We start from the raw sequence: 20,794 nt of genomic DNA on the forward strand, positions 1-20,794 counted from the left end.
ATACTTTGGGGCTTTTGATTCCTTATTGCCAGATATTCCTTCAAAGTGTAGAGTATATGAGAGTTCCTTTTTTCCTTAGCCTCTCCAGCACTGGTAATATCAATCTTTTAAGTATTTTTACTAAATAGAACATATTGAAGAGAAAGGAAATTAGTTTTCTTTCAAACTATATGTTCTTTTATGTCATAATCTGTTATGCACATTTTTCTACATCTTTGTTGGCTAAAAATATTCCATTGTGTGGCTGTATTTTGGTTTATTTAATTATTTAATTAGTCTCCTATAAATGGTTCCATTAATTCCCTATAAATGGACATTAAGATTTTTTCCAAATTTTTACTCTTATAAACAAGGCTATTTCTTTATCTTTACACAATTGACCCATTATTTTTTGTAGCTTTATCTTACTAAAAGTATAATTACAAGGTCAAGAGCAATTATTTTTTACATTAAATGATTAACTGAATACTTGTATTAATATATTTTGATCTAATGTAATAGGTCTGATAGGTTAATAAATTGAATTAACTTCTTAAAATTCTGCAAATAGTAACTGAGGGAATATTACATGCCAGGCACTGCTAGAATCCAGAGAATTCAAATGTGAAAAAGACACTGTCCTTGCTATAACAGCTTACAATGCAGTGATTATAAATTTGAGTCAATAGCACAGTGATATGAGACTACTTTGTATTGTTTTACGCCTTTATCATGCAATAATGTGTTTAGAATCTTAAAGGAAAATCATAAAGTTGTATTTACCTATACTTCACTTATCTTTTTCCTGAACAGGAAAATAGTTCTGCTTGCAGGATGGGCTTTGTTCTTATTCCTTGCATACAAAGTTTCCAAAACAGACCGAGAATATCAAGAATACAATCCTTATGAAGTATTAAATTTGGATCCTGTAAGTAGTATTTTTATATAATACACATTAGTTTAATGATCCCGTGAAAATACTGTAGGTCCACATCCTAAAAGAAATTGAGCTGTGCTTAAAGAAATCAGACTTTGGTCAGTTAAAATGAGATATCTAATCCATTATTATTCTAGTGCGTGTATGTTTTTTTAAGCTACAGATGTTGATTGCCATCCTATTAAGGTTGGTTTGTAATTGCTAAAATGTAAAAATATTTGAAGATGAGATGAGAAGTTAGTACATTTTTAAAGGACATTTTTACAAGATTGGTTTAATGCAAAGTTAAAACCAGGAGGTTCACTTATGTTGGTTGAGTGATAAAAGTCTTAGGACCCTGTGTTAGTTGACACTAAGGCAAGGCATTAAGTCTTTATGTCTTATGAAGAACTGTTGTCCTTGTCATAGAAATTCGAGTTAACCTTAAGTGTACTTGTTAGGTGACTTTCTTGATTGAACTGGATTAATGGATCCTAGTAGAAAATTAGTCTTAAGTTTATCAGTGGAAAGTTAGAACTGAAATGAATGCTAGAAATCATCCAGCCTTTTTTTTTCTGATGGAGAAAATGAGGCCTGGAAAATTTGTACCTTGTCTGGGGTCATACAACTTCTTAGCAGCCAAGCTGAATCTAGTGTCCATTTTTTCCCCCAAACTACTTTCTTTTACGTCTAGTCTCTGCTCAGTAAATGGCTTGATCCAGAGATTCATAAAATACAAAAGAGTGTGTTTATCTTCTCATTTGCTGCTTTATAGAAGTGAAGTTTGCATGTCAGCTAAATTTTCTTACTGTGATGATCATGGTTATCAAGAGAGGCTTTTAAGAGCAAAAGGTTTAGGGGCAATTTAATACCATAAAAATCAATTTGAAAAATTTATTAATAGAAATTGAATCTAATTAAGAACAACTAAGGTAGACTTATGAAATATTTACTTAATATTAAAATGCTGACAGGCTGATAAAACCAGGTATCCTTTAGATAATTTCTTAGAAAGGAAGTTGACCTTTGATTTGAGGTTTGTTTCAGCCAGACTTAATTTACTGTGATCATTCTTTGATATTTAAATATCACCATCATTTTATTTTTTAAATTCTGTATATTTAAGAAGATAGATGTTCAATACCATTTTTATTTAAATAGCATTATATAATATCACTCTCAAATTATCAGTGCCTAGGGTACTGCTTGGGACATAATAGGTGCTTAATAAAATAAATATATTGGACAAAGTATTTTTATTTAAAAAATATGTGAGTGAAATATGGGACAAGATACATATAGGATGAAAATTTATTTTCTCTTTCTGAAAATATTGAATAGTTAATATTTTAAGTTCAAAGTGAGATAGATTATGTTTTTACAGCATCGTGCTTATTTTTACTAAAACACAACCTTTTCTTTTAGGGGGCAACAGTAGCAGAAATTAAGAAACAGTATCGTTTGCTGTCACTTAAATATCATCCAGATAAAGGAGGTGATGAAGTTATGTTCATGAGGATAGCAAAAGCTTATGCAGCGTAAGTATTATAGGACCCATTACATATTTTTAAGAGTGGTAAAGATAGTTCTTTGTCTGAATAAAAGAGTAAATAAAATGGTTGTCATACACTTTTACTAAATGCTGACCTCATGTATTGTCTGTCATTTATGGAACTACCTGGCAACCCTGAAGTGGTAATTTAGTTAAATCTTAATTTTAGTAATTTATAGTAGTGCTTTTGTCCTGTGAGTTGACCAAATTAAATATTAAGTCATATGTTAATTGAGTTATTTTCTAAGCTTCGTGATTAGAAGAGGGATATACTTACACCTTATTTTCATTCCTAGGCTTTTTATTAGGCTATATCTATTTTCTTTTGTTTTGACATTGTAGCTTGTCTCATTTAAACTATTTAAAGATGAGTTTAATTTGGGGCGGTAATTAGGTTTGTTTATAAGATGAGTTTAATTTTGGGGAACAGGATAAAGTATATAAAATTAGAAGTAGTTATTCCTTGAGTATTAATATTACAAGAGATAAAAAAGTTAGCTGGACTCTTCAGGAATCATGGTAGGTATATCCCACATAGCTCTTACATTGAATTTAAAAAGTAAAATACAGACAAGAGTAAAATACAGATGTTATCTGGTTTTTGAGGATTCAGTGGTGTTATAAGTTTGTAAGCTAATTTAAAAACTATAAGTAAATAATAGGCTATGCAGATATAATAGACTGTTAAAGTGGAATGAGAATGACAGAAGATTAGAAAATATTATTGTCTTACACATTTTCGTGCTTAATAAAAGTATATTGACTGTGCTTCCTCTCTGCCTTCCCCTACTCCCACTTATGGATTTCTTATCTATGTAAATGCGATTCTATAATAAAGCAGCACCTTCAGGAGCTTTTGAAATGTGCACTACATTTTGTTTTCTATGCAGCAGATGTCCTCAAGATTACTATCTTTCAGTTGGTGTCTCCTTTTCCCCCTTTTCCAGTGTGTCTCCTTCAAGCATTTACCCTTGTTGCACAGGTATTGCAGTGCCTTAGTTGCTGTGTCTTCAGGTAATTTAAAAAGAACTGAAGATGTCCAGAGGAAGTCAGATAGCCAAGATGAATTAGTAGTTTTAATTTTAGTGCTTTTGGTATAGTTCCCCCCCCAACCCCTAGTTTTGGGTATTATAACATTTTCAAGTTCATGATTTTGTTCTCAGGTTCCTGGAAATCTATTATGTATGGTCACTATTCTAGAGAGTACAGAAGAATAATATGTGGCCTTTGGTTTTAACTCAGTTACATGATCAAGATGTAGAATGTTTTGTATTTAAAATGTCTTAAATATTTGATCTATCAGACAAATGAAGTAAAATGATTATGGGACCCAGAACTTTGAATTATTGTAACTTGTACCAGTATAACTAGATTAGTTAAAAGGGTGCGTTTTACTAAATATAAGTTATCAGTGATTCAAATGAAGCTGCTATCTTATGTATAACTATCTACTTTATTCCTCTTGATATAGTTGAGATTTTGCTTTTGGGTGTAAAACCTATACTTGCTTAAGCTACTTTATAACGAGTGGGCAGCATGGATAAACATTGTTAAAGCTATTTTAACTTTTAAAAACATGTGCCTTCTTGTGTTCTTACATATGAATATGTAACTTAGCTCTATATAGCCAATTCAGGTCACTCACATATAATTTAGTGAAAGCATTCTCTAGATCGGGAATTATAACCTGAGGTCTCTGAAATTGCATACAGAATTTATGTGTATTTGTAAATGTGCATTTTTTTTGCCCATAGCAGTGGAGTCTTATAGGCGTTGTTCATTTTTTTCTTGAAGAATGTGATGGCGTTTTTGGAGAGATTACTATTAATCATGTATTATTACTCATGTATTAATCATGTATTGTATTTTAAAAATAGATATATATCATTATTAAAGTATAATCATATTCATTGAAGAAATTTTGGAAAAGATACGAGCATATAAGATTTTAAAAGTTGCCTATAATCCTACTTGCCTTCTTAGAAGATGAGGTATAGCCTTTAAAGTGTCATCTTCTGGCTTAAACTGGCTAAACTTGAGAACTCATGGGCCAACTAGGAATTTGTGTCAGGGCTCAGTGGTTAGCATTTTCTGTTAATGCTGGGTTCCTTACTCTCCTCCCCTCCTCCTTTTTTTGGGTAATTTCAGAGAGGTTTTTGTTGATTCTCTGAAATTGGTATCTTTAGGATATGAGTTGGTGGGTTAATGGAGTTTGTGTATATGAGTATTTATTTTTCAGATGTGGCTTTCTAATTCTGTACCTTTGTTTTTTTGTATGCTAGTTTAACTGATGAAGAGTCCCGGAAAAATTGGGAAGAGTTTGGAAATCCAGATGGGCCTCAAGGTGTGGTAAATTATGATTAAAAGATACTGAGGTTATGGTGTATATTAGGAAAATATTAACTAGATTGAAAAGAATGATTTTCTTAGTTTGTGAATAAGAAAATTACAACCACAAGGAGTTAAACAGTTATGTAAATTAATTTTTACTTTATTTTTCTTTCTAGAGACTAGTTGGAAAGATAGAACTTAGACTGATTTGTTGAGAAAAGTAGTCAGTCATTATTCATCATTTCCAGTTAGTAGTTGATAAAAATTAGATGAAAAATCTTTTTTTTTTAATTGACTAAGCATTTTCTCATATATTCGTAGTGTTTGTATAAACTCAAGACATATGAAAGAATTTTGATGTTCTGGGAAGAAGGAATTCACGTACTTGGTTTTTTTTTCTTTTGAAAAAATTTAAAGTTTCAGATATAAACCCTATCCATCAACTCTTGTAACGAGAACACATAATAAGATCATCTTAAAGCTCTTTTGAGGGGCGCAGGGTAGAATTTGGGGATATAAATAAATAAAACTGGAAGTGGAGACTCTTCAGAAATATTCTTCCTATTTTAGCCACAAGTTTTGGAATTGCTCTGCCAGCATGGATAGTTGACCAGAAAAATTCAATTTTGGTAAGTATACTTAAATAAGACATTATAATGTGTTTGACATATTTTGGTAATATAAAGAGAGCATTACAAAGAAAATACTGATATGCTGTTTTTAATTTAACTGTGTATTGTGAAAACTGTTTTGGCATAATGGGGAAAAGAATTGGTTCCTTTTATTAGGTTGCTCGTTTGGTGTGTTCTAAGGTAGTTTTAGAACTTTAAAGTTGTGATTTCTTTTGGAGGTAGTTTCAAGATTGGAACCAGTTCCCCAGGGATACTGAGGGATGACTGTATATGCTGCAGGTTCCCTGTCAGCAAAAGGAATATAATAATGGTACCTTCCTCATAGAGTTTGAAAATAAGGATTAAATGAAATACTACATGAGGAGTGCTTTAAATTGTGTCTCCCCTATGTAAGCCTCAAAATGAGTTGGATGTTGTAATTTACCTGATGAAGGCCGTAATTTTTTCTCTCCTTTTCAATCCCAGGTTTTACTTGTGTATGGGTTGGCATTCATGGTTATCCTTCCAGTTGTTGTGGTAAGTTCCAGCTGTTTTCATTAAAATTTTTTTGAGGAAGGGAATTGGTGGCATGTTTTGCAGTCTCCCTATAAGATTGTTATTTGTATTAGAATATAATCCATTAATCTTTGATTTTTTTTTTTAAAGCAGAGAAAGGTTTATTACAGGGCCAAGCAAAGAGAATGGGTGGCTTGTGCTCAAAGACCCAAACTCTGAATTTTAAGAATCTTATATTCAGCTATACATTAAGTTTTCTGAAGGTGGCATCACTTTAGTATGTTAAAATATATCTCCTTCTGATCCAGAAGTTACATATAAATGAGATAATACAGATGTATTTAGAGCTTAAAATGAAAGTCTTCCTTTACCACTTCCCCCAAGTCCATTTCTCTGTCAGATAATATCACTGCTAAGTTTGGTGTTTTCCTTTTCAGGTATTTTTTGTGCGTTATGTATACATTCATATGCACATTTTTAAAAAAGGTGATCTTGCTATATATATTGTTGTGTAACTTTTTTTGCTTCATATATTAAGAGTACAACATATAGAACAACATATAGAACAACCTCATTTTTTAAAGCAACTGCATAGTACCCCAATATGAAGAAACCATAAAGTTTATGATTTTATTGTTTATTATTTTTTTATGACCGGTGGTGTTCTTTCTGATCTTATGGTTCCTCTGAGTCCCATAGTGAGGCTAACAATTAATCTGTCTTGCCTTCTTCATAGGATTGTTGTGTGAGGATCCAATTGTATGGAATAATGTGAATGAAAGTAGTATATCAACTATAAAATTGCTCCACTTATTTATCAAATATCTGTTGAAGATACGCTATCTGTCAGGAACCAGCTTGTTGCTTATATCAATGGGTTGTTTCATTCCTATTTTTTCTTTAAACAATTTCTAACTAAAACTTAAATGTTTTCATCATATATATGTATTGAGGTAGGTTGGCATTTAGGCATCAGGCAGTGTAAGTATTTGCCAAATAAATCACTTAAAATATGTAACAAATGTATTTGTTCTAAAGAACGGGTCTTTTTCTTGGTTTGTAAGCATTTAGAAAATTTGACCATAAAATATTCTGCATCAAATTTAACATTTATTGTGGTTTTCATGCTATTTCTTGTTTAATTTTGTTTACATTTTAGGGCTCTTGGTGGTATCGCTCAATACGCTATAGTGGAGACCAGATTCTAATACGCACAACACAGATTTATACATATTTTGTTTATAAAACTCGAAATATGGATATGAAACGTAAGTAAATTTATGTAACTGTGGTATTCTATTATTTTCTGAGTCATTTATGTGGAGTTGATATATATTCAACTGGAAAAATTCCATAGTACAGCTTCAGGGATATTCAATTTATGTAACTAAAGCTGAGGAAAATGCTAACACCCTTTATTACATTTCTTGATCTTGTAGTTCTTTTATTCCCATTTACTCAGCTATCTTTTTCATATACATGTATCTTTTTCCCCCTAGAAATTTTATGGTAAAGCTTCTTGTGGGCTAATTTTGTAATAATACCAGCTAACATTTCTTGAGTATTTGTTGTTGCCAGGCATTGCTAGGCACTGTACATGTATTAAATCATTTAATCTTTGTATGCCCCCATAAGTAAGTGCTAGTTTTAATAGATGAGGAAACTGAGCCCAAGGAATTATATAGTAAATGACAGAGCCAGGATCCAACCCAGGTAATGTGGTTTCCAAGTCCTAAACCAGTACGTTATACTATGTTATTTGTGTCAAATAAGTAGAGGTCTTGGATGTGTTGAAAGAAAGCTGCCAGAATATTTCATTCCCAGAGTCTTTTTTCAGAATTTATTATGAAGAAAAAGTACCATCCTAAATACTTTCTTTGACCCCATAAAGCTAATAATGTAAATTTTATCCCTGAAATATATAGTGTTGCTTTTCAGAATCACTGCTCTGTGGAAATAAATCATAGGCATTTCCCTTCCTGTCCTTTAAAAAAAAAGAAAGATGTAAATTTTAAATTGTGCCTCACTGGAGAATGCGTTTTTATTCCAAAATCTGAGTGGACTTTTTTGTATTTTCCACTTTTACTAATTTTCTTGGTAATGAGAGTCTCCTTAGAATCACTTGACTATGTGAGCTGATCTTATATTTCTGAAGAATGAGCATATCTTTTATTTCTGAGGAATGAGTGAATGTTACCCTCCTTCATGCACACATACCACTCTTATGCTGGATTGAAATAGTGATATATAAATTTACTCCCTTATGAAAATGTTTTATGTTTATAATCTGTTTTAATGGGTTTGTTTTTTTTTTTTTTGGTTCAGTGATCTTGATGTCTGTTTTGTTTCTGAGGGTGGTACTTACCCTTACACAATTAATTCTATCAGAAAAGCTTTGTTTAGCAGGTGGGTTTGGTTATATATATCCTTGATTTTACCATTGGCACCATTTATATGGCTGTCTTAGGAACAGTTGTTTTTTATGCAAACATTGGAGGTAGTAATACTAATAGCTCACACATATTACTATGCTGACTGTGTGTCAGGCACATTTGAAGAAACTGAGGCCCATAGAGAGGTGAAGAATATTGTCCTAGGCCACTCAACTAGAAAGTGAAAGCTCCAGGCTCTACACACTTAACCTCTGTACTGTCCCGCTTTTTGTGAGGACATTGCATGTATTTTCTGCTGTAAATTGAAATTGATGACTATAATTCCAGTCATTAAAGAGCTTGTGCAGGCTATCGAGAGTAATGCTAATATATGTGACTGCAAATCATGTGTATTTCAAGGAGCAGTATTCCTACAAAACCCTCTAGGGTTCCATAATAAAAATTTCTGTAAATTGCAGTGTATTTTAGTTTACTCAAGGCTCTGAGGAGTCATGAAGTGAAGAAACCTGGAACTCTTTGTAACTCTTATTTTTCAGCTTTATTTAACCATAGAGAGCCCCCTTTTTCCACAAAGCTATTAGTAATGTCACATGGAATACTTAGTGCTATGTACAAAGTTTCTGTGGAACACATGCTTAGGTCTAGAAATAGATGCTATTTGTAGTGGTTTTAATGCATCTACTTGCTTCTGGGCCCTTAATTTGATGTATATTTCTTTTCACTTGTGGTAGGTAATATTGCATACATTTTAAAAAGTGAGATGTTTCTTTTGTTATGGGAGAAATTAATACTTGTTAGTAGTAGGGTTAGGTGATTTTAGCATTGTGAGTGATTAGAAAACTTCCCCACTCTAGGATTAATCAAGTGTTATGTGGAGAATTAATAGATGAGTGAATTTATTTATCTTCATATTTCTTTTGTTTTCTTAGGTCTTATCATGGTTTTGGCTGGAGCCTCTGAATTTGATCCTCAGTATAATAAAGATGCCACAAGCAGACCAACAGATAACATTCTAATACCTCAGGTTAGGCTTGTCTCCTGAATTCCTTAAAAGGCATTTAAGTATTAAAAGTTAATGCTTTTTTAAGTATACATTTTTTGAGTAATTATTTTATTTACTCTAGCTAATCAGAGAAATTGGCAGCATTAACTTAAAGAAGAATGAGCCTCCACTTACCTGCCCATATAGCCTGAAGGCCAGAGTTCTATTACTGTCTCATCTTGCTAGAATGAAAATTCCTGAGACCCTTGAAGAAGGTATTTGTGACTCTAATATCTGTAGGGTTTTAATGGTATAAATGTAGTAGACTTAATTAGACCTCATGGTGCAGTGTTTTTGTCGCTGTTCTTTTTACTCAATCAAGTAATTACTCAAGGACCTTTAAAAAAGGAACCTATATGCTACATACATAATTACTTCACAAATACTTTGAAGGTCTAAGAAAGTCAGAAATTTGGGCAAATGTCAAATGTAGTATTTCAAGGTGAGAGAATACTCTGTATAAGAAAGGTTTAGTCAATTGTAGATTATACAATAATTCCGAATGACTTTTTAAAATAGGATTTTGTAAGCTTTTTGGGGGGAGAAAAAAATGAATTTCATAACAGATATCTCAGCACCACCACTACCACAACCACACTTAAGCAGTAATTACCAATAAAGTGTCTAATCTTTATTTAAAGCTTCATAAGTACTTGTAGCTTTACTTCTACTTAAAAGAAAAGCAGTGGGTTGCGACAGTGGTGTTTCCAGGCATGTCATGAATTTGAGTGTCATCTCTTTTCATTTGCATTATTTCAATTGAAAGTTTTAGAAGAAAGTTATCCTTAGGGAATAAATTTTCTTTCTGAATGAAACAAACCACCCCCCTTCCCTTTTAAGCCAATAATACAGTCAAATGCCTTTGAAAGCAAGGTCAGTTGATGCTGTGATTAATGACTGTATGGGCTATTTATGATGGAATGAAGGAGCACTGTTTAGGCATTGTGTAAATGAAAGAACCTGTCTCCCTCCTCCTCCTCCTATCTTTTCTCTGCACTTAGTTGACATTTCTTCTCAGTCTTAGTCTTCAGATTTATCCTTAATTATAGAGGCTTAGTTTTGCAAAAGGAAAATTTTTAAAGTTCTTAAATTAGTAAGGTTAGGATTAAATTTAGGATTCAGACTTTCAAAAAAAAGGGGGAGTCACTTATAAAGCCTGACACTATAATATTCAAAGTTTCTCTTGAAACATCTAATCTGAGCTAAGGTTTTCTGACTGATTTTTGACATAGTGCTACTGAGGAGAAACTATTGTGTTCAACCTGTAAAATTCTGAGGTCATATGAAAAATTTGTGGGACAACTTAAATTTAGCGTTAGTCTAGGACTATAGGTGGTAAAGATGTTTTAACTATAAAAGAAGAATGATTTGTTTCAGATTTTTTTTTATTGTTTTGCAGATCAGCAATTTATGCTGAAAAAATGCCCTGCTCTACTTCAAGAAATGGTTAATGTAATCTGCCAGCTAATTATAATGGCCCGGAGCCGTGAAGGTGAGGAGAAAACATAATTATGTTGTACTTTTTCTTGCAAGCATATACAGATTACACGTCATAGTTTTAAGATTTATGGGTACTTAGTATAATTCTGTAAGTTGAATCCGCTTTCCCAGTTTTGTTCATGGTTTTTCTTATTTCTTTCCTGGATTTTCCATTATGTAAGGTGTCATAACTTATTATGCTTTTGAATTTACTTTTTCATTGTTTTATTGTTTATTGTTATTTATTTTTTTGCAAAGATTTAAGATATCCTTTCCCTTCCTCTGAATATTTTTAGAATAGCTTAACAATGAATTTGAAATAACTCTTTGATGTAATGTTGATTCATCTGACATGTAATGTGTTTTGCATGAAGAGGAAAAAGAACGAATGAGTTTGTGGTCAGTAATGGAAATAGACCCTTAAAAAAGGAGATAGTGATTGTGGTTTGTTGTTATGGATGATGTCAGTTTTTGGCATGGTGTCAGTGTGTTCTTGATACCAATGTCTGATTGATGCAAATAATTTTTCTATTCAGTCAATGGTTGTTGCTGAATAATGTGCATTTGACCAAGTTTGTATATTTTCTGTGTCTTATCCAGTTAACTTTCAAAGGAAAATCAATACTGTGACCATAAAATTTGAGGTATTAAGGATGTTCATGTAAATCTTGTTTTTGTGATGAATTATGTACTCCTGAACATATAAGAAGTCCAGCCCTGTTTTTGCTTTTTCTCCTGTTCTTTCTAAGAAAGGGAGTTTCGTGCTCCAACTTTAGCATCCCTGGAAAACTGCATGAAGCTTTCCCAGATGGCTGTGCAAGGCCTTCAGCAGTTTAAGTCTCCTCTTCTACAGCTTCCTCACATTGAAGAGGACAATCTTAGAAGGGTTTCCAATCATAAAAAGGTAATTCTTTGCTACTTTCAAATTAGTTTTAAGTGGTTTGTTGTGTCACTTAAAGGTAGCATGAATGAAACATTTTGTACAAATGGTTACTCTGAATTTAGATTTATAATATTTTAAATATTATAAAACTATTCCTCAAGTGGCTCTGTTAAGATTTTCTTGACTGGGTAGCTGTTTTATAATATTTACTACTGTAGTGATTTTATTACTTTGCAGGGGTCAGTGCATTTTAGCAGTTAACACTTTGTTCTTTATGTTGCCAAAAATAAAAGTACTGAGCAAAAATTCCATTTATTTTATTTGTGGCTTAAAGGTTGGGCAATTGTTTATTGGTTGAGTATGAACAAGAAAAAATTAAGCATTCAAAAAATTAGATCAAATAAAAAGATAATTCTTTTTAGAAAATACAATCTATATATAGATTATAATGAATCTTAGGGTACAGCAAAAATGTGTATAAATGAAAAACCTGAGGAAATATAAGAAACTGAATGAAATTGTAATTTGAAAGATTTTAAATGTTACTTTGTATATGGACAAAGTAGGCAAAAGATAGACATTGGATTTGATAGTGCTACGGTAGAACTAATGAATGTATATTAGAAATTTGCATCAAGGTTTTTTCCTTTCAAGTAAGTGTGTTACCCTTATAAATTTGATCACGTTTTAAGTAATAATTGAAAACTTCTGTATTCAAAAGCAGGCATTTCATATACCTCCTGATCTAATCTCTGTCTGAGAAAGTAAAAGTTAATAACTAGCACCAAATACTCAGAAATTTAAAAACTCTCTCTTGAGTATCCATTTAGCCAGGATAGGTATTACTGCAGTAACAAACAGCTATATTTAGAAAATAACACAAATGAGAATATTGCATAGTAAAACCTTAAGGGTGCATGCAGCTGTACTTGGGAGATAAATTCATACTCTTAAAGGTTTATACCATTAAAATTAAAAATAAAGGTGTGCAGACTGAGCAAATAAATGACAGTAGTTCTTACTTGGGTCAGGAGTCTCTAAGAATGTTATATTTTTCCCTCTAACTTTATTTTTTTCTAATTAAAAAAAATTGTGTTAACTTTGTAATTAAAAAAAAATCACAAATTTAAATTTCCTTGGAGAAAAAGGCCATGAAATACAGTAAGTATTTCCTCCTTTGAAATTTATATAACGTTAACAATTTTCTAAAAGTTGTTGGACTTTGTTTTAGTAAACATGCCAAGAATTTTCCTTTTATGAAAAGTTTTATGACTTTTGGACTTATTTTCTTTCTCTCTTTTTTTAAATTTAGTACAAAATTAAGACTATCCAGGACTTAGTGAGTTTAAAAGAATCAGATCGTCACAATCTATTGCACTTCCTTGAAGATGAAAAATATGAAGAGGTTATGGCTGTTCTTGGGAGTTTCCCGTATGTGACTATGGACATAAAATCACAGGGTAAGTGGGAAGTTTCCTGTTGCTTCCCTTTTGATAGATTGGCTCTTGTTTATTTGGCTCAAGGTTCTCAAAATACTTAATTTAATATCATAACTTGTAATTTGACTTTGCAGAACTGTAGTTTACCTGTCAGATTTGCTGTAATGGAAAATGATGTATACTTAGTAGTTTTGAAAACCCCACTCTTAATATTCTCATAGCAAGATTAGGTTTGAGGACTCTTCTGTAGTTCAGCTTTCAGGAAGATGTTAACTTTTCAATGAAAGAGATTTCCAAATGGAATGAAAGATATTTGAAATATACCTATTGTTAGTGTAAAAACCCTGCTTAGTTCTAAAATTAATTTTTAAAAACCTATTTATATTAAGCCTTGAAAATGATCGTGCTCTGTGCCACATTTTGTGTGTTTTTCTCTATCTTTATGTGTGCTTGGAGTTATTATATCTAAATATAATATCTTAGAATAGTGACAGAATTAGAGATTATCTGCTCCATTTCTTCACTGTGACATTGTTCTGAGCTTTGACATTTACTAAATTGCTGTTGTGAGAACATTCTTGTGGGACCAGGAATACAAGGATGTATTCGGAATGGTTTCTGTCTTTAAAGGGGTTGTAGTTAAGTTTGTTTTATTACTAGACTTTTGGGGATGTGTGTGGCAAATGTGGTTTTTTACAAAAAATATTTTTAAGGTGCTTTTTAATATAAACAATATTTTGAATTTCTTACCTTAAAAAATAAATATCTTTAACGTTGCTTAGAATACTAGTTTTAATTATTTTTTTCTGATAGGCAGGCATTTATCATACAGGAAAAATCTTTTGCATATAAGATTTACACAATTTAACAGTGTCAGAACCCTATTTTTGTATCACTGTGAGAGAAAGCTGTGGTATGGTAGTCCTCACTTTATACTGTTTTAAAAGACCTGGGTTTGAAACTTGGCAGTGCCAGTATAGCCATATGTGACCTTGGGCATTTTACTTTTTTTCTGAACCCCAGTTTCTTCTTTAAGGTGGAAATAATAATAATAATGCTTCATAGAGCTAATTTAAGGATTAAATGAGTGCATTTTTAAAGACATCTTACTAGAGAGCTTTATACATAGTAGATAGTCAGTGAATTATTTTTTACTTAGTAGGTTTAAAATTCTGTATGTTTCAGATACCAAAGTACCCAACTGGTTTGGTTAAGTTAAGTTTTGCTGTTTGCCTTGACATAGAGCTTGATTTTTATATTCTACTCTTCTTGTTTTCTTTTATCCTATAGTTTTGGATGATGAAGATAGCAACAACATCACAGTAGGATCCTTAGTTACAGTGTTGGTTAAATTGACAAGACAAACAATGGCAGTAAGTAGTCTTGTTTGTATTTTTATGCTTTAAGAAGTAATGTGTTAAGGTTTTTATATTTTCTCATTTTAAATTAAACAGTCTTAAAGTCAACACTATTGTTCCAAAATCTAATTTTGCAAGTTCTGCTTGCTATTTTGAAATTTTGAATTGATTTTTATTGTTTGCACACACAAAGTTGGAAAAATAGATTAATTCTTCATGTGATGATTTGTTAATTTCCTATAAAACATAATAACAAGGTAATGTGAGTGTCATTCTTAAACTGTAAAGTCCTATACAGAGGTTAATTATTGATTATTGTTGAGAATTTCTATTACCTTCCAAGTCAACTGTACTTCCCAGTTTACAACTATAGTTGTAACTCATTTTTAATAAACTGTAGTATTTCAACTCAGCTTTATTTAGCTAGTGATAGATTTTAGCCTGTGCTACTCTGGGATCTGTGGGCATCTGCAGGAAACATGCTGCATTTAAAACCCGTTTCTAAAACCTCTGGTAAGAAAAGCATATTTTTGTAATAGGATATATCAAATTAAAGATGTTGATTTTATGGTAGCAAGTGGTAAGGAAACATTTGTATCAAGGACTCTGGATAGGAGATGCCTCCTGGGAGAAGAGTAGACTCTAAACAAGTGGCCAGGGTTGGGTTTAGAATCCAAATTTACACTACTTACATGCTTTGAAAGTCCCACCCTGAGAAATGAGCCCAAAATTGGCCTTGTGCTGTTGACACTTCTAGGGTAGTTGGTAGAAGAAAAAGCAAAAATGCCTTAAAGGAAGGGGAAGAATCAGTTATTTATCTTTCAATTCTTGTATCAGTTGTATCTCAGCATAATTAAGTATTAGAATCCAACTAATAAATGAAGAAATGAAGCAGAGATGATAGAATTAGATTAGGAGTCAGCAGATGTTTTCTATAAAGGCCCAGTTAGTAAATATTTTCGGGTTTAGAGGCCATACAGTCTCTGCAGCAACTGCAGAATTCACAGATGGGTATGACAGTTTTCTCGTAAAACTTTGTTTAAAAAGCAGGCAGTGGGCCATAGTTTGCTGGCCCCTGCATTAGGCCAGCAGTTTAGAGCCCACTAGTTACCATTGCTTTTACTTGGTAGCTTTAATAATTCTAGGGAGTTTATTAAACACAACCCACATTACTTGTTATCTTCTAGTACCGATTCTTACTGAATTCTCACTGGATTTCAAATTCTAAATTTATAGCTTTTGTACTGATTCTAAATGGATTATTTGGTGGGTTGGGTATGTCTTTAGGATATATAGATTTCCTTGGTGTTCCACTTCTTGGTTATATTTAAGTTTATATCACTTCGTTCTATCAGCAATATCACTTGCAATCATAAATAAACTAATATTGGTCTCGTGAAGTTTTAATGTTAGAGAATAATGTCATATATTCAGATTCTCATAAATAAAACAGTCATACCTGATTATTATTAGAATAAGAGTAAGACTTTAAACTGAAATAAGACTATGACTTTATAATGAGTTTCCAAATTTTAAGTCATTGCATTTATAATTTAGATAGGCTGTACTTTTCAAAATATATTTAGGCAGATGTGAGATATTTCAGAAGGTAACTTCTAAAGATTTAGTGGTTGCTAAATTTGCACACATACATCATTTAGTAATTGCTAAAAGTCTCCTGTTTATCCATGTCATCCCCACTCCCTGCAATTGTCAGCAGTCAAAAAACTTAACTGATAATATATATTGAAAGTTTACTTTGTTTATCTGAAAGATAAATATAGGTTGACAGACTTTATCTTCTTCTTCTTGCTACCTCTAGGAAGTATTTGAAAAGGAGCAGTCTATCTGTGCTGCAGAGGAACAGCCAGCAGAAGATGGGGTAAAAACTTGAGCTTTCTTTCTATCTTTTCTGGTTAAAGAACTGTTTTGTTTAGTTCTCTGATTGATTTATATTGCTGTGGAAGAGTAATTCACTTTAGGAGAACATTTAATTTAGTTGTTTTCATCTTAAAATTACTATGACTCCCAAATGAAACTTTTGCTAAACTTCTGAGTGTTTATGTGTGTTGTGGTTTATAGCAGAGTGATACTAACAAGAACAGGACAAAAGGAGGATGGCAACAGAAGAGTAAAGGACCCAAGAAAGCTGCTAAATCAAAAAAAAAGAAACCATTAAAAAAAAAACCTACACCTGTGCCCTTATCACAACCAAAGCAGCAGAAACAAAAGCAGGCAAATGGAGTCGTCGGGAGTGTAAGTTTATTATCTTATGTAAAGATTATTGTTATTATTTATCTTTATTGAGGTCTGACATACACTAAAGTGTTCAAATATTAAGTGTACAGCTCCTGGAGGTTTACAAATGTATGTACCCATGATACCCAGATCAAGATATAAAACCTTACCAGCACCCTAGAACGCTCCCTTGTGCCCTTCTCAGTCAGTGACCCCTCCATCCACCTCCAGAGCCTTTCCTATTATTCTGACTATTATTACCATAGGTTAGTTTTGCATATTCTTAAACTTCATTTAAGTGGAGTTATGTTTGGCTGCTTTCATTCAACATTATGCCCATAACATTCTTCTGTGTTGTATATAGCAGCAGGTGTGTGTGGGGCGGGGTGGGGTAATCCACAGTTTATCTATCTGTTCTGTGATTGGTGGACATATGGGTTTTCTGCTTTTTGCCTGTTATGAATAAAGGTGTTATACTTATTTTTGAACATGTCATTTTGTGGACATTCATTTTTTCTTGGGTATGTACTTAGCAGTGGAATTGCTGGGTCATAAAATAGGTATATGTTTAACTTGTTGAAAGAGCCCATTTTCTAAAGTTGTACCATTTTATGCTCTGACCAGCAAAATATGAGTCATGTTGTTCCACGTCCCCACCAGTACTTGGTTTTACCAGTCTTTTTTATTTTAGCCACTGTGATAGATCTATGGTGGTGTCTGTGTATATGGTTTTATTTGTGTCTACCTGGTGACTAATGATATTGAGCACCTTTTCATATGCATACTGGCCATTTGGATTTCTGCTTTTATTTTTGTCTGTCTTATAGATTTGTAGCATTCCTTTATATATTCTGGATTTGAGTCCCTTTTTACTCTCTTAATGGAACATTTGATGATTCTTAATTTTAATAAAGTCTAGTTCATCAATCTTTTATGGTTAGTGCTTTCATGTCCTATTTGAGACATTTCTGCTTATCACAAGGACACAGGTATTTCTGTTTTCTTCTGTAAGTTTTATTAGTTTGCTGGTTATATTTAGCTCTGTGATACATCTTAAATTTTTGTGAAAAGTGTGAGATGATATTATGGACCACTTATTTTAGCACCGTTTATTGAAAAGATCATTTTTTCCTCTCTGAACTGCAATAGCGATTTGTTGTAAGACAAATTACCATAACTGTGCATGTGCAGATCTGTTTATGGACTCTCTGGTCCATTCCAGTGATTATTTGTCTCTTCTTGTGCCAATACCACACTTTCTTAGTTATTGAGGCTTGAAGTCTTAAAATATGGTAGTGTTAAGTCCTCAAACTCTTTATTTTACATCTTGAAAATTGTCTTGACTATTTTAGGTCCTTTGCATTTCCAGCTAAAATTTTAGAATAAGCTTGACAATTTCCACTCAAAAACTGATGGAATTTAGATTGGTATTGTGTTTAATCTATGATTCAATATGGGAGGAATTCACCTGTTAACAGTACTGACTCTTTTTATTCATGATTATGATTTATCTTTATTAATTTGAATCTTTCTTACTTTTTCTCAGCAGTGTTTTGTGATTTCCATTGGCAGAGGATATGACACATCTTCCATTAGATTTAGTCCTGTGTATTTGATGCTTTCTGGTGCTATTGTAAATAACATTTAAAGAAAAATTTGTTCTTCAGTGTTTATTGCTGGTGTATAGAAATATAGTCGCCTTCTAAATACTGACCTTGCATCAAGAAGCCTTGATGAAATTGACAGTAATTCTAACCATTTGTAGATATTAAAAAAAAATGATTTCCTGCATAAATAATCATGCCATCTGGGAATAAAGGCAGCTTTACTTTTTTATTTTTAATCTTTATGCTCTTTCTTCCTTTCTACCTTACTGTACTGTCTAGAACTTTCAGTGTAAAGTTGATTAGAAGATGGCAGTCACCCTTGTCTTCTTGTTGGTCTCATGGATATAGCAAACATTATGTCACCACTAAGTGTGATGTTAGTTTTTGTAAATGTTCTTTATCTGGTTAAGGACTTGTTTCCTCTATTCCCAGTTTGGTTTTTTTATCATTAGCAGATGCCTAATTTTATTAAATGCTTTTTCTCCATCTATTGAGATGATTGTATGATTTTTCTCCTTTTGTTAATGTGGTTAATTATACTGATGAGTTAAATTTTAAACTATTCTTGTATTCCTGGAACAAACCTCATTTGGTCATAACAGTATTTTAAAAATAGTTATCTGGATTTGATATTTTGGTTTAGGATTCCTGCATCTATTTATATGAGAGAATATTGGTTTGTCATTCTCCTTTCTTGTAATAGCCTTTCTAGGTTTTGGATCAGGTTTCTGCTGGCCTCATTATACAAGTTAGGAATTATTCTTTCTTCTTCCTGAAAGAGTGTATAAGATTGGATTTGTTTCTTATTTGGAAGAATTATCTAGAGAAGCCATCTGGGCTTGGAGTTTTAAAAAAGGATTTAGAGTCCATTTCTTTAACATGTTCACCTTTTTTCTTATATTAGTTTTAGTAAATTGTGTTTCTCACAATTTATCTATTTCCCTTAAGTTATCCAATTTATTGACATTTTTCATAATATTCTTTATTTTTAATGTCTCTTGGATCTGTAGTTACGTCTCTTTTATTCTTAATGTTGGTAATTTGTATTGTCTCTTTTTTCTTTGATTAGTCTTGCCTAATAAAATTTATCAATTTTATTACTCTTTAAAAAGAGTAAAAAGAACCAACGTTTGGTTTTATTGAGGTTTCCTTTTTGCATATCTGCTTTCTTTTTAATTGATTTCTGGTCTGTATTATTTACTTCTGCTTTCTTTGCATTTAATTTGCTGTTCTTTTTCTTGCTTTTTGAAATGGACTAGTAAGTGTTTTGCTGAGACATTGGCTTTCCTTACTGCATTATGCTCCTGTCAGTTATCAAAGATAATATTAAACTCCCAAAGCAGCACTTTTCTATAAACTTCTCATTTTTCATCTTCAAATAAAATATGTGTAATTGATGTTTTGAAAGATGAGCCATCTTCATTGTTATAGTATATTTTCCAAGTAGAAATAAAATATTTTAGTTTTACCAGCTATGAAGAATGAATAAAGTAACTGACAGTAGACAAATAAAGCAAATGTTAAACATCTTTAGCCTGACTCCCACATATTTATACATAAGAATGTTTATAATTCTCTTAAGATTCTATATGAATAGTGAAATTATAATCTTGAGCCAGCTTAATTATAATGACAGTTTCAGAGACTCAGAATGATATAGTCATTGAGATGTTCAGAACTTTTTGTGGTTACTTTTTCTTTTTAGGAAGCTGCTGTAAAGGAAGATGAAGAAGAAGTTTCTGACAAAGGCAGTGACTCTGAGGAAGAAGAAACCAATAGAGACTCTCAAAGTGAAAAAGATGATGGTAGTGACAGAGACTCTGATAGAGAGCAAGATGAAAAACAAAACAAAGATGATGAAGCAGTAAGACTTATAGGTTTAAATAACTGGAATTATACTTCTGATGAGAGTTTTGGTTTTTGTTGTTGTTTTTCATTTGCTTGCTTTCCTTTTTTTTGGCTTGTCTTAATACCAGTATATTTTACAATCTTATATTACTTAGCAAGAATATTTTTCAGAGATGGTGGCCGTAATTATAAAGAAAAAGTATTTCTAACAAGAATTGGAAATCCTAATTTTCTTAAATTGCTAGATAGAATAGGATCCAGGTCTGAGATGAAGTCAGTTTGGTCTCTTAAGGCAATTTTCAGTATTGGAGATGACTCTGGAAATAGGAATAAGGGAATATGGGTTATGAAATAGGTTGCAATGTAGGAGGACCTCAGAAGTCCCAGGAAATTTTTAGGGTAAAGAAACATTACTGTGGGCTCTAATGTCAAGAGGTTGGTTAAGCGAAAAGCTAACATCTACAGAATGCCACCTTGTTTCAAGAGGTATATATAAGACATTAAGGAAAGGAGGCATCTCTAAGGTATTAAGGATGAGGATATAGAGAATAGAAAATAATCTCATGGCATGGCATTAAGTTGTACATGATTTATGAGAGGGC

The 20,794-nt window shown here is 32.1% G+C and overlaps 1 protein-coding gene across 1 annotated transcript in view; it reads left to right on the top strand.

Moving 5' to 3' along the window:
• Nucleotides 1-20,794, top strand: part of SEC63 (SEC63 homolog, protein translocation regulator) — a 58,053-nt gene that overhangs the window by 25,331 nt on the left and 11,928 nt on the right. Inside the window, exons 3-17 of the mRNA XM_010989611.3 lie at nt 793-907; nt 2,321-2,433; nt 4,730-4,791; nt 5,349-5,407; nt 5,876-5,926; nt 7,065-7,173; nt 9,228-9,322; nt 9,423-9,555; nt 10,740-10,832; nt 11,569-11,723; nt 13,015-13,162; nt 14,432-14,514; nt 16,322-16,381; nt 16,582-16,755; nt 20,050-20,208. Of these exons, the coding sequence (XP_010987913.3) occupies nt 793-907; nt 2,321-2,433; nt 4,730-4,791; nt 5,349-5,407; nt 5,876-5,926; nt 7,065-7,173; nt 9,228-9,322; nt 9,423-9,555; nt 10,740-10,832; nt 11,569-11,723; nt 13,015-13,162; nt 14,432-14,514; nt 16,322-16,381; nt 16,582-16,755; nt 20,050-20,208 (1,609 nt within the window). The remainder of the gene's footprint in view (nt 1-792; nt 908-2,320; nt 2,434-4,729; nt 4,792-5,348; nt 5,408-5,875; nt 5,927-7,064; nt 7,174-9,227; nt 9,323-9,422; nt 9,556-10,739; nt 10,833-11,568; nt 11,724-13,014; nt 13,163-14,431; nt 14,515-16,321; nt 16,382-16,581; nt 16,756-20,049; nt 20,209-20,794) is intronic.

Source organism: Camelus dromedarius, chromosome 6, assembly GCF_036321535.1.
Source record: "Camelus dromedarius isolate mCamDro1 chromosome 6, mCamDro1.pat, whole genome shotgun sequence".
Lineage (NCBI taxonomy): Eukaryota > Metazoa > Chordata > Mammalia > Artiodactyla > Camelidae > Camelus > Camelus dromedarius.